Genomic DNA, 15,234 nt, shown 5'->3' on the forward strand with positions numbered 1-15,234 from the left:
TTTATATGACCAAAGTCTTTCATCACACCCCTAATCTCAGACCTTTTGTCCCCACCCTGCCCTTGACACAGCTCCAGAGCCAGAAACACCTGCAAGAAGCGAGTTAGTTAACATGCATTAATGGGATAAAGTTGCATACAGATTTAAGTTTTCACCTTCTTATAAGAAAAAATTGTAATCAAATAAAAACAGTAGTCCGAAATACAATTCCTCTAAAGTCCTTTAATGGTGCATGTTGCACCCCCACTATTAAACTGCTGTTAATGTACTCGAGACTTCCATCTGATACTCAGTGAGTGCGAGGATTGAACTCGTGGCTGCTCCGGTATTTAATCGGTGTAATTCCACTTTCTGCTAATAGGGGGCGATGTGGGATACCACCATACCAGTACAGTAACATGGCGGTCTGATGTAAGAGGAGTGTGAGTTTCAGCAACCTGAATCAGTGGAGAGACCGCGGGTGGTGTTTATATTTCATCATTAGAAAAAGAATAACGGCTGGATGTATATGTCGGGCCTGTTCATACGGTCCCGGTGATCATCCAGAGAGTCTTTCCCGGTAGCAGAGTTTGGGACTCGATCTCGAGTGACCAGACGGTAACGTCAAGCATCCCGGGTTCGGAACGAGGATATTCAGCCTTCGCCACGGAAGAGGAAGCCTGGGTTTCACGCTGGGTGAGTTTTTAACGGTGCTAGTAGTATTCCCGTTAAAGTCTGTGAGCCACAAGCTGTTTTTAAGAGTATTACAGTTGCTTAACGTTAGTGTAAGAAGCCCTACACTCCACAGACACTTTGGCCATTTAGCGTTAGCTGTGTGGTGTTAGCTCGGAGGCTAGTAGGAGAAGACTGGGAAAACAAACGAGTAACAAAAGTATGTTACTTAAATAACTTGGTACTTAGTATGTGTTATATTTAAAAGACGTGCCGAATTGATGAGTGGTTCAAAACTATTATATCTGCTAAGTATCCGTATATTTATTACTCATGTACTTGTGCCAGAATGGAAGAGAGCATAAAACTGTCTCTTTCCTGAATGGGGTTTGGTTTGACAGACGAGATATCGAGGTGATATCGGTATTATGCTCGACTCTATGACTCCACGTTTCCAGAATAATTATTTAGCAACGTGTCAGGCTATGTAAAATACACTGAAGACGTCTCTGATAACTTATTGTTTTTATTACAGGCTGCTGAATTGTGACTGAAAACTTCAAGTCAATCAGTCAAAACCAAAGTAGGAACCACAAGGTATTATTGTAAAATATTACTGCACAGTGTACATGACTGTAAGCCTATATGTTGTTGTTGTTGTTTTTAGAAATTTATCTTGTTTGTTCCATATTTTCAGAAGTAATATATTACAGATATTGTGATGTGGTCCCTAAAAAAGGTTGATGGTTGCTGTGTCTTAATTTCTGTTTCTGAGCAGCAGAAAGGTCAGCGTGAGCAGGAACTTGCTCCACATATGAGGAGGCATCTGACAAGACAGCCACCGCACCAGAAACCCAGGGCATATGGATCCCAATGACTCTGGAGAAGGTTTCCAGTGCATTATGTTACTGTCTATTACTGAGGTGTCATTTGGGGAAAAAATATTAGTGAGCACACATTACTAATTTGTACTCTCCAGTTAATGTCAAGATACTGTAGCTATAGGAAATTTAGTTACAGGTTGCTGACTACTCTGGTCAGTTGTGGAGGAGCACGCTGAGTGGCAGGCTAGCAGCTGTGTGGTGGTATGGAGGTGCCTACAAATTTAGAATGATTTCATTTAAATTTATATTGATAGGTTATCGATCTTATTATATTTGATCTTGTGCCATTGGCATTTAGTGATGCTACATCGGATGTTTTTTCAGCAATACTGGCCAGCTTTGGCGGTTAGGAGTTACTGTAGGTGGACAAAAACCACTGTGTATCCTAATGCGGTGCAAATTAAACAGCCTAAGTTATCAGGTCTTCGATAATATTGATCTTGGAGCTGCTTGGATTTAATGTAGTGTTGTATTCATTTTGCACAAAACAACGTTGTGTTATCTTTGACATTCATTAAACGTAATTTAACAATATTGTTTAACATTATGAACTGTTTATTTGTGTGCTCAAAGTAAATAAATCAAGAGTGTGAATTAATTTGTGCTCATTATCTTTCATTCCCCAATGACACCTGCCGTATGATATATTACTTTATTTAAAAGTGTTGTTTCTTTTTATAAGAGTAACATTTGGTGAGATTTAACCACAGAATAGATGGAAAGGTAGTTGCGCTCTTGTGGGGAAGCAATTCTCATTTCAGTAGGTTTTTGATTTTAATTTACTACTTTTATTTTATTATTTATAGTTTATACTATATAAATGGTACATCTGTGGAGTAATAACTTCAGTCTCCTCACAGGGCAAGAGGAGCAGCATTACGATTTAACACCCAGCTCCAGAGGACGACAGCGGAAGAAAAATCCAAAGTATTTTGATTATGAAACAGACGTATTTGATGTGGAAAGTGTCCAGCAAAAAACACCTACAGAGAAGTCAAGAGGAGAGGGAGCGACTTCTAAACAGACTCCGGCAAAGAGTGGAAAAGCTAAGAATGCCACTCAACAGACTGCAGATGGGGAAAACGAAGCAACTGACAAAACACCTCAACAGTCAGATGGGAAAACCTCAGAGGACACACCTAAAAAGGTAGTTAGAGCAAAGAAGACTCCAGCCAAAAAGACTCCAGCCAAAAAGACTCCAGCCAAAATGACTCCGGCCAAAAAGACTCCGGCCAAAAAAACTCCCAACACTGATGGGGACATCTCGTCTGGGAAGGGTGAAGTTCTAGATACTGTACATCAAGAAAATAGGACACCAAAGCCAAAGAGAAAGTATGTGAAGAAGGAGCCTACAAAGGAAACGGAACCAGTTACAGAACCACCATGTAAGGAGGCTGAAGGGGAACTTCCGATTGAACCTGAGGGGGAGACCCAGCCAGGAGGCCGCCGTAGGAGAGGTGCTGCTAAAGCGTAAGTTACACGTATTGTATTCAGCAACAACTAATAAGATTAATAATAATAATAATAACAATAATAATAGCTGGATTTTACACCTCTCAGTCATATGCTTTGTACATTGCACTGCAGTGAGAGAAAATTTACTCTCATGAGATGTTTGTTCTGTCTAGGGGTAAATAAAGTGTGCATACCTACCTATGAAATCAAAAATGTGTTTAAATGTAGAGGTATTGGATCAGAAGTATAATAATGTAGCTGTTTTAAGAACAATCTTCCAACTGCCAGCAGCTTCAGACTTTTCAGGACTGTGTTCTGCATGCACGCAAGGGCAATGTAGTCATTCTATATTAAAAATGTTGTAAAAATGTCTCTAGGGCATTGAAATACCTCCATAATTTGGCAAAAGAAGTGCTCGGTCATTCCAATGATGAGTCAGGCCCACAGCCAGAGGCCAACAGCGATATTACAGAGGGGAAAAGTCTCAAAGGAAAGAAAGGTACAGTGCAAATCTTTCACCACTCACAACCATGTAACACTGTGATGGAAGTAACCAACAACAATGACAACACCTGACTGATGCTAAGAGCTGCCTCTTGCTCTCAAATTACCAATAACCGCCCAGCACAAACTAAAATAAGCCTGTTCATCTTGATGCCCTAATGCTTTGGCTGCCTAGTGTCTAGTTTTATGATATGTGTCACAAATCACAAAGAATTGCTGGGTAGATATGTGAGAGTGACATCCTGATTGTGTGGATGTTGTTGTTTTCATTCCATTTCCAAAGCCTAAAACAAATGTACTCAAATGTAAACAGTGGGAAATTGTGCAGAACCACACAGTCAGCTGAACAGTAGTATCACAAAGGACACCTTTGTTCAGATGTATTAACTAGCATTGTGTAACTTTTACTGTAGTTTATATCCTGCCTGCGGCTACTAATTTTAAACTGCCGTGACTATATTGTTGACTGTAAGTTGCCCTACAGTAACTGGAGATGTTAGTAGGTGGCTTTTTAATTTCGGAGCAAGCCAAGCTAGTTTGTCCCTTCTTCCAGTCTTTTTGCTAAGCTAAGCTAAACACCTCCTGGCTGTAGCTCAATACTTAGCTTGCAGAACGGAGACTGATGACTAACTCTTGGAAAGAGAGCAAATAGGCGCATTTCCAGAAACGCAATGCATTCATTGTACCTTTAGTCATTGATTCATTAAAAAGCAACATTCCTGCGTTGTCTGCTTTTGAAGAAAACATGTACTACGTGACAGGCCCCATCGGATACATAATACATACAATATCTGTTTAATCTTATCCAGTCAGGAGAGTGTATGTTCCCACTGAGGCAATAATGTAGGTTTTTTTCCAGCTTACCCCAGTATTTCCTTTTCTCTTTCAAATTGTGATTCCTGAGTGAAGCGGTGTCAGTGTACCCATGACAGTGTGGCTATAGACAAGATAAGAGGCTAATGTACACGTGAATTTCTAGCTGCATTTCCCGTCATGGTAATTGTGGATCAGGGATCAGGGGCAGGCAAGAGGCGAGGAGATCACATACAGCAGGATAGAAAGCTTTTGTGTTTAGCGTCCCATTGTGGCTTTCTACTTGCTTGGGCCATTGGTAACTCATTACCATTGACCTATGCCATAATACCTGTTCTTATTGCCAGACATTTATTTATATATATATATATATATATATATATATATATATATATAAACAAAGTAACTTTCCATTGATTGTCTTTAGCTACGTAAGGCCAATTGTGAACATTATTACAAATCAATGAGCAGAATGCATGTGATGAATTGCTTTGTTTTTCTATGTATTTATTTCACTGAATTAGCCAATAACTGATATTGCATCTGCTTTTTTTCAAATCTTGAAATAGTTTGGCAATTTTATTTGAAGATTAATGACGATAGCATGATATATATCAAAATCACATGCCATATAGAAATACCAGACCCCCTTTAGCAATGAAGATCCCTACGTACTCATTAATTATTCTTTACATTCCTGCAGGGCGGAAAGGCCGCAAGAGAAAACTGGCCGACTGTGACAGTGGTGCAGAAGATGAGGACTTTGTTCCAGATGTTGAAGATGAGGATTTTGAGGAAGTGGAAGACGAAGAAGAAGGAGAGGACTCAGACACAGACTTTAGGACAGTTGGAAGAAGTCCAGCAACTTTTCACTGCAACAAGGCCTTTGTTAGTAGTTTTTTTTTTTTATCTCTGTTGTATCTCTTTGCCTGACATTGAAAGAAAAAAAAATGTATTCCCATATTAGGTGAATCTTATGCGTTTGGTTTCCCCAAGTTATGAGAGATGGAGGCTCTGTGACCAATATTATATTTAGATCTCTGCAGAACTTTGCCACGTTGTTTCACCTTTGGTGCATGTCATTCCCCTCTCTCGCCTTTCCTGTCTCTGAATACTGTACTGTCACAAATCAAAGCAAAATGCCAAATAATAAATGCACAAAATAGTGATAGGTAAACTCAACCAATCTCCTTTTCTCCTACAGACGGGCCCAGGCGCCAGAATCCCCAACGGTCTCACCACTAACTACATGAGAACTGTTTGGGAGTTCACTGAGACGACTAAGAAATTGTAAGTTGTTTCACTCTTGCAGTTTGGTTGTGGTAAGAGCAAAAAAATGTAAGAGCAGAACGTAAATCTGCTTTATTTTTTAGAAACATGTGCACGCCAATATTTAAGCGTTTGTCACTAGGCAACCTCAAGTCATACAGTCAGTGATAGTGAGTGGCATTGCACAGATGCTATAAAAAAACTCCACCTGACAGAAATCTGTTTAAAGTTATGTCTTTTTTTCTAACTGCATACATAATATCTAACTCAGCTATGAGATGATCTCACACATTTAAAGAAACTGATGTGCAAAAAAACACCAGAAAAAAAGAGAAACAAGTACTGTGTGTGTGTGTGTGTGTGTGTGTGTTTGTTTTCCAGCCGGGAGGAGCACTACAGCAGCTGGGTGTTCCCAGAGTGGGTCCCCTCCACCAGTGACTGGCGCCTTGTACCACAAAGGTAGTTAACCTTTGTTTATTATTACTGAGATAATTTGGTTTTCTACAAAAAAGGGGACTTGTATAAAGTGATCAAAATAAAGTCACAGTTTCACCACATTTTAATGCATTATTTATAATTGTGAAACACATGAGCTTCTGGTTTTGTATTATGGCCTCCAACCTATTGGTCATAACAAACTTGAATAGATAGGGTTAGTTTTTGTGCTGTTTGTATACTGATACATGATCATTTCATCAGTCACTGAAATGTCAGATTTTTAGCAATGTAACTTGATTGGACTATTAGAAGCACAGTTGTATTATTTATGCTGCGTTCCAGTCTGCTCGGAACTGGGAAATGTCCGAGTTGCTATATCTGACTTTCAGCCTCAAAGCGTTCCAGGTGCATGGTGGTGCCTGACGCCGAAAGTGAACGAAATACATGACTGACCATGACAAAGTCTTTGTCAAGTGTATGTATTATGGCCATTTTAATGAAAACAATGGACTGAAGTTGTAATCCTCAAAAGACGGTAAATGTTGTAGATTATACTTCCTAATGTTTTCAAATGTTTTGGCGTTTTCCTGAACAACGTTTGGGTAGAGAAGATGACTTTCAGAGATTCTTTACTGTAATCATAACATTGGCAAAACATTTCTACATCTATTTACATGCAGAACAGGTTTTACTATATGAAAGCATGAGTTATTTTAATTTGAATACATGGAAATATACTTTATGTTGCCTTTTAGTTTATGTTGTATGTGTGCTTCCATGGGAGCTGACATTGGGGTAGATATTTTTTCACAAGTAGGAAATCCGATGTCAAGTGCCGTTCCAGGATAGTTTTTCTAGAGAGAAGTTAGAGGTCGGAAATTTCCGAGTTCCCAGTAACTGGAACGCAGCATAACATATCTGATGGACTCGTTAATGCACCTAGTAGACATTATGCTCTGGTCACAGAGCCTCCAACTCTCAGATATTGCATGTGTTGAGTGTGTTGGGAATTCTGATCTAGCATTGAACTTCTGTTATGCAAGTTAGTTATCAGAGGTGTGTGTGTCTTATGTGTTATTCAGTGATTTGGAGAAATACCTGCCTCAGGAGCTTCAGTCGGCTGCTTTCAAAGTGTCCAGAGAAGGCCTTCGTAAGGAGGAGACACCTCTTCAAAGACTCAAAAGGTTAGACTCAGCGTCATACAATCATTACATTATCCACAGGATACAAAGCAAAATGTAAGATCCTTTCATCGCTTTACTAGACAAATGTGTGACTCTGGCTGAAGATGCCTCAGGAAGATTTTGTTTTGAACACTTAATGACTCCTCAATATCATATATTTAAGTAATATGTCATCATTTATTACTTTTCCAAGAAGGTCTGGGATTCAAACCTTGGTCGTCTCAGTCCTTTCTGTTTGGAGTTTATATGTTCTCCCTGTGTCCACATGGGTTCTCTCCGGTGCTACGCCTTCCTCCCACAGTCCAAAGACATGCATAGGTTATTTGGTGACTCTAAATTGCCCTTAGGTGTGGATGTATGTGTGTGAATGGTTGTTTGTCTCTATGTGTCAGCCCTGTGATGAACTGGCATCCTGTCCATGGTGTACCCTGCCTCTTGCTCAATGTCAGCTGCTCCAGCCCCCCCACAACCCTGCATGGATAAGCGGTTATAGATAATGGATGGATGGATTACTTTTCCTTTTCCTGTCTAAAATATCAACATTGTCTTTTCAGACGTTCTGTTACGCCAGCCAGTGTCAAATAGCATTGATTAAAAATATAACTCAGATCACTATTTTCTTTGTTTTGTTGCTAATCTGAAATAAAGTAAATATATATTTTGGTGTTAGTTAAGTGACTAATTTGTACCTGTTATTAGAGCTTTTCTGTTTATGTAACTGACCAGGTTCGCAGCAGTGCCTGCCCACCCGGATTGCTGGGACATGTTCCTGTATGCAGGTGGACCGGTCTGGGCCCTGGAGTGGTGTCCTACACCTGATGGTGCTCCAGCATCCCAGTACATAGCTCTGGCCTGCCACCGAGGGATGGACGACTGGCACTATGTCAACAAGATGTACACCGGACCTGGACTCGTTCAGCTGTGGGACGTGGGCAAGCTGGATTACAACAACAGGTACAGCTGAAGTGGGCAGTAATGTAATATAAGTAATGTTTTTTTTAATTTAAGATCTATTTTGCTGCAGTCAACTGATGTGATTGTGCTGAATGGGCTGCATCATTTCCGGAGTTTATTATGAGGTTTCCAGATCTTTTTTTTCTTAATTTGGAAATCAAAACCTCAATCAACCCACCATTTTTGTATTTTCTCACCATTATTATTTACAAGAAATGGTTATTTCTATTGTTTATGCTACATCTACATGCTGTCTCTTTAAACTCTCTCTGTCTGTCTGCAGACCAGACTCACAGCCAGCCTTGGCCTATGGCTTGGCCCAGAACAAAGGCTTCATCTGGAATCTAAAGTGGTGTCCTGCAGGAGGCTGGGAGCCTCCCAGTTGTGACAGAAAGGTAAGGTGTTATTAAAAAGGGTCTCCACCAACATGAGTTGTTGGCATATTTGGTCTGGAGTTTTATATAGCTAATACTAATATTAAATCTACCTTCAAAGGCACCTTTTCTGCCCAGACTGGGTCTTCTGGCAGTTGCCACCTCCTCCAGTGTGGTCACCATTTACAGTCTGCCCCACCCTGATGCTCTACACTCCAACAAGAAGCTTGCTAACTCTGGTAAGACTGTGAATATTAAACACAGAACTGTCTACAATTTTCACTTCAGATCTGTTGTTAGTATTTTTGTAAATGTTCCAATACAATTGTTGTAACAGTGATTTACTTCAGTGGTATTATTGTTTCACATAACTGTAAAAATGATACACAAAGTTCCTGGCCAATGCACGACCTTGACTTTAACAGATTCAGACAAACAAAATGAAGTGTGTCCTGTGTTCAGCAGAGGGCAGTCTTGCCTTTCTAAAGCCTGAGGTCAGTATGTTGGATACCTGATTCATGTGAGGACCCAGGACTGCAGTAAAGCAGCACTGTGAAAATAAGCTAGTCTATAGATTTGTTCACACCCAACTGCTAATTTTGACATTATCTTTTTTTGCAGTACTTCCTTACTCCATTTCTTGACACACCACAACAAAGACAAAGACAGAGTACATAAAAAATGAAGAAATCCACTCCTCATGTATCCACTCACAGACACATCCTTCTATCCTTCCTTAGAGTGTCACGCATAGCTCCCATCCATATTCTGACCACTAAAAGGCGAGAATAGAGGTTTGCGTATAGGTGCTTTTAGCAGGCGCCATAGTGACTTTGAAGCACCATGCACCTCCAGCGAGTGCTTTGGTGAAATGTGGATCGATTTGTTGACTCAGACATTTGGAGTTGCCATGATACTGTTATCAAACACATTTGATGTCCAGTGACTCGTACCCTCCAAAATTCCCTGTGAGAGGTGGAAAACACAGGTAACAACCGTCAAAGCCAGCAGGAACTAATAACTTTTAAGATGCCTAAGGCTGTAAAATACAATATCAGTAATACTTGAAAATGTTTGTTTATAGACAAATTTGGAGGCTATGCGGTGGAATTTTAGAGGTAGGAATTAAGAGATTATCACAACCACATTGTCGAAATATTTGTGGAAAGGCTGCAGCAACAGCAAATCCTCACAACAAAGAGGATGGAATAAAATAATATTTGGCATTAAAGAGAGACAAAATGACAAACAATTTATTAATTATCAAAATAGCTGCAAATTCATTATCTTTTAATCGACTATTCGCTAGTTTTCTTTTAGCTCTAGTCTCATCAGAATGATTTCAGGTTGCGGGATATACATACTTTACCCGATTAAGTCAACATTAGGTGTGCAATATGTCAAACAGAAACATATCCATCATATGAGACATGGAAATCGTTAAGTGGTCTGGATCTCATGTATCCATGTAGGCTGTCAGTCTCCCAGTGTGTTTGTATATTTTGTGCTTAGGGGTCTATCAAACTGTTTAATGCAGCTTTACCAGTGGCAGCAGTTATCAACTCACCCGAAAGATTTAAACACACACACACACACACACACACACACACAGAATGCTCTCCAGGAGTGCAACATAGACGCTGGAGCCTGCAGTCTAGTCTATTCAGATCATCACGTCAGCTGCCTCTGGGGCTCTGCTGATAGAAGACTGTATGAATGAGATTAATGGCCACATCCATCATACACAGAAACCCGGTTATGTCTGTACATGTGTGTCTTTATCTGCCTGTGTCTGCCCAGGGTTACAGGCTTATCTGATTAAACATCTTAGCAAGATCTTAGCATTTCAGTACAACACACACCTCAAAAATAAACGCTTACACACTTTGCAATATACACAACCTTCTCACACTCCATTGCGCCTTGTGTTATTTATCTTCTCTGTAGCACAGTGTAACATCAGCATTGGCTGATATTTGTGCTTGTAAGTGAGAATGCTGATACTCAGCATTTAGTGTGGTTGTGTAGTACCTTTTAAAATGTTTGTTAAGAAAAACTGCTAATAACTAGGGCGTCAGGCTAAAGTTTATTCCTCTCACAGTCTTAAACTACCACTACACTAAATGCCATCAAATGCATTTATTCTACATTAACTTGTCCAAATTTGTGTTTATTTTATTTAGAGGTTACATTAGCTTCAATATTCTCCTATAATTATATGTGTCATACTAGCAAGAGTTGGAATAGCAACACAACATTATAGAGGAGCTCATGCACAGTCATGTATGTGTTAATATTTAAATAAAATACAGTATATCAGGTGACAAAACTCCACTGGCTACTACACACTTTCACTTAGCTTGGTATTACAATTTCTGGCACAGTTTGGACATAAAATGCCATATAAACCTGACATATCCATTCTTTTTTTCTTTCCCCATTGCTTTATGGCCCCTGGTTTCCATTTTATTTTGTAGTCATGGGTCATTGAGTCCAGTTTCAAAAGAGCTACTACATCAGCCCCCTGCTTCCAAACATAGGTTATAGTTATTGAATCGAAAGGTTGCAGAGCATTCACATTTGGAGATACCGTCTCCTAAACACAGATGATTGCAAAGAGAGACTTGGGCTTATACATGGACATGGACTAAGACTGGGCTTTAACAGGGTCACAGTCAGCATTATCAAAATACAGAGGTCTTGAATCTAACTCTGACCAATGCACCAAAAGAAAAGGCTAGATTTCCGATGTAAAAGGACTCTCTTAATGGTTTACTTGTGGCACCAAAAACAGGACATTTTCTCTTCTCTAGCGAAATATCTCTACATCTAGATGATGACAGGATGTGGGCATTTCTGTATGCTTTCAACAAATAACTTGCAAAAAGACTCTGCTGCCGCATGACCTGGAGTACAAGAATACCTTTCATCAGCTGAACTGTTCTCCAAGTGTAGGTGGAACAATGTACTTTGCACTGACCATAAAGAGGCGGGGGAGGGATAGAAATGGCAGAGGTACAAGAGAAAAATGACCGATGAATTGTTTCAAAGCTTCTCATTTCTTTTAGCCTGACATGATCAATAATCGATAGTAGATTAGCTATCTTACGTGACCATGAGTGGAAATAATTCCCATGAGATTCGGTATCAAGGGTTAAAGGTGAAATTGGCTTGGAAAGAGTTAAACAGGGTGTGTCTGTGTGTGTCTCTCCCGGTCTGTCTGCACCAGCCCAGCGCTGTTTGCGACAGATAATTATAAATGGCTTTTGGCCGTCCAGTCACCAGAATGAATAAGTGAGTGAGAAGAGGAGGCTGTTAAAGCTGCAGAATTGGAGGGCGGGGGGTTGGAGATGTAGAGGCGGAGCATGGAGGGGGGGGAAAAGGACAAAAGGGAGAATGTGGAATGGCGTAGTGAACGCACCTAATTTACAGCGCCGTTGTCCATCAGACAAAGATCTATAATTGAAATGACAAAGAAGATGCATCACCTAACCAGTTGTTAGTGTTGGAAGCTCTGAATTTTAGGTCTAGTAGCTGACACCTCTTGTATTCCTGCTCTGTCAGTCATCAAGGAAGTACTTTTGATTTAGCAGGGAACCACTCTGTTATCAATCTTCAGTTTAGGGTAAATCATTTTAATACTAAGATTATTTCCAGATTAGGGTTTAAAATGTAATGGCTCATTGGTAAAGTTTGTTCATGGTAAAAAAAATATATATCTTCAGAGGAGTGTTATATTAGCTGTATTAATGTTAATTTATTGCCACTAACACAAAAACCCTGTGTATGATGTAGGCTAATTTCCATCATCAGTTATACCAGACTGTTGGTAATGACCAAATACTCATTAATACAGTTCATACAGGGCTCAGCTCTGCAGCTATAGTAATGTACACATATTTGCTAAACCACTGAATTATATTAGTGGTTTAAATCTATAGACTTCTACATTTTTAGTTCAGGAAAATATGGTTGCAGTGTGTTAAACATGGAGAATAATAGAAAACCGGGTTTTCAAAACAGTTTAATTTGGCAGAATGTATATATCTTGTTATTTTATGTAAAGAAATTTGTGTATGTGAAGGCAAGAGGTTGTGTTTACTCGTATCAAAGCCAAGAACTTAGCTTTGGGTTGTAAAGCCATGTTGGATAATTTGAGTTGACTTATTCTTATTGAGGAAAAGCTTGGGTTCTCCCAGCGCGTGAAAATTGGTCTGGACTTGATTTAGGACATAAGAGGCTTATATAAAACTATAAATGTGTGTTTTTCTGAAGCCGAGGTAAGTTGATGGAAAGCCTGGAAGTGTGAGGAGGACACAGTATTGATCTGAACTCTAAAAAATCTAAACTGGAGGAGGAGAGAAAACTAATGATGGGGAACACTCAGTTCTTTTTTCGTTATTGGATTTTACATCTATAAAACTCAACAGTGATTGTCAAGGCAGACACGGCAGAATTACTTCTAAAGTGGTGCTTAACATCCATTCATTTTGAACCACAAAAGGGGAGGGGCTCTAGAGAAATCAGTTGGTCCAATGGTCTGTCTGTCCGACACTTTGGTCTTTGTCATTGTCATCTCAACAACTATTGGATTTATTGCTGTAAAACTTGGTATAGGCATTAATGTTCTCCATAAGATGAATTGTACCTTTGCCTAAGTCTGAGTCTAGCGTCTTCAACAAGTTTCCACACTTTAGCTTCAAAGGTTTATGAATTAATCATTGAATGACCTTCAACCTCAGCTTGAGCTTGGTGCTAACATGAATCACATGACATCAGAATGGTAACTTGCTATAAATTAGCATGTTACCATTGTTAAAGAGTAACTACACCCAGATTAATAATCCTACATCATAGCTGGTGTGTCACAAGTGGTAAAGTGTAGAGCCAAGTCTGTGATCCTCACTGCGTAAGGCACAGACATAGACAGGCACAGGCAAGTATGTGAACAATGCTGTTTGTGTCGCCGACGCCTGTCTATGCCTACGCGTTGTTAAAAAGCAAGTATATCGAGGGCTTAATGCGCTACCCTTGAGTTTACATTACATAACACAGATTTTTAGGTTGTTGCACCAATGAGAGATAAAACAAGTTATTCAAATGACTCAGCTACACAAGTGTCTTTTTGTTCTCTGAAAATGCTCGTTGTTATGCTCATTAAATAGATTCCAATTTAAAATTGTGATTACCAATAGTGAAATATTTACCAAGGTTGAGTTATGTTTTTTTTTTCTGCAGGAAAAGCCAGCGAACAGTTGCCAATATTCCAGGTATGCTCATTTTAATCTCATGCTGTCAAAATCCTCTCTGTTTACCCCGCAAAATTCTGCCCACCTACACATTATGTTATGAAATACCTAATGTACAGTATATGACAGTGGGCAACAGGAAAATATAATGTCCAGCCCTGCTGTTTACCTTGTTGTTGCAGTGACATTTCTTTGTTCCTTCTTTTTGCAGGCAGAAGGAGTGTTAACACTGAAGCTGGGCTCCTTCAAAGCCCCTCGCCATGAAAGGAGTGGACAAGTTCTGTCTATGGACTGGCTGCCTGAAAAACCACACAATATAATGGCTGTTGGATTCTATGATGGTGTGAATTGATTTGTTGGAGATGTTATTGATTAATTGGTTCTGAATGTCCTCAGGTTCCTCTGTGCATTTTAACTGTTGTCACTGATGAACACACTTTCTTAAAAATAGCACTTGCCTACTTCTTTTTTGATCCGTGTCTTCATGAACTAGTTGCTTTAAATTATTTTCCAGATGTTTCATCTTTATTTGAGTGTGTACAGTGTAGCAAGTTAAAGGAGTCCTGTGTCATATAGTCCTGTGTGTTACATTCTTGTTCTATGTCTCGTTCTTCAGGTGTAGTAGGTCTGTGGGATCTGTCCACAAAGTCTGCACTGTTGCGAGTGCGACAGTCAGACGGGTCATTCAACCTGATGCCCTATCGATGCTTCCTGGCTCACGACCACGCTGTCCGGGCCTTGGCCTTCTGTCCTGCCTCCAGGTAAACTCTTTCACCCTGATCGCACCTGTATGCTAATGCTTGCTGCATTCACATTATGTCACATTTGTCATCATTGGTCAAATATGTGAATGTGTGATGAAAGACAACTTTTCAGATTTTCAACTTGATCTCTATGCGTTTATCATAATTTAAGATTCCTAAACAGACTGGTACGTTTTCTTTTACTCCATGTTACATACATACATACTACATACTAGCTTTAATCAGATAAACTATTGTGACTTCAGAGAATAATTCATCTTGAAACTACTCAGCTTGTCACTGAATCATTTATCATTTGGATTGATGGATAGTGAATACTTACTGAGAGTAATGACAAGTGCACATGTTGACAATGTCACTCTACTACAAGTACACAGGGATAATGTTGTGAAGTGGATCAAGAGCATCCATGGTTTGCAAAAATGTCTAGCATTGCACCAGCCTCAAATGGATTTGAATTCACAAACACATCCTAGTGGTTTTGGTATTTACACATGTATAACCTCTAATTAGAAAAACAGTTTCATAGCAAAACAATGAAAACCCCCGTGCAGAGTTTTTATGTTTTTATGGGAAAAATCATGGAAAACCTTGGGAAGGATCACAGAAGAGAGAATGGAGTGTAAGGATGTTCTGTTGGTTGTTTATCTTTTTCAGTTTTTTCTCCCTCTACTTTAGTTTGGCAGTTTTATTCA

General features: G+C 39.6%; 1 protein-coding gene across 1 annotated transcript; it reads left to right on the forward strand.

Moving 5' to 3' along the window:
• Positions 1–385: 385 nt before the first annotated feature.
• Positions 386–14,536, forward strand: LOC123966774 (general transcription factor 3C polypeptide 2-like; the record flags this gene model as incomplete). The annotated part of the gene is made up of 15 exons (XM_046042889.1): positions 386–675; positions 1,187–1,248; positions 1,430–1,539; positions 2,396–3,005; positions 3,368–3,489; positions 5,011–5,195; positions 5,512–5,597; positions 5,958–6,035; positions 7,097–7,198; positions 7,925–8,152; positions 8,436–8,547; positions 8,648–8,765; positions 13,765–13,796; positions 13,987–14,116; positions 14,392–14,536. Coding segments are annotated over exons 3-15 (1,973 nt in total), but the record flags the coding sequence as incomplete, so codon positions are not given.
• Between the last annotated feature and the right edge of the window lie 698 nt (positions 14,537–15,234).

Source organism: Micropterus dolomieu, unplaced genomic scaffold (assembly GCF_021292245.1).
Source record: "Micropterus dolomieu isolate WLL.071019.BEF.003 ecotype Adirondacks unplaced genomic scaffold, ASM2129224v1 contig_14202, whole genome shotgun sequence".
NCBI lineage: Eukaryota > Metazoa > Chordata > Actinopteri > Centrarchiformes > Centrarchidae > Micropterus > Micropterus dolomieu.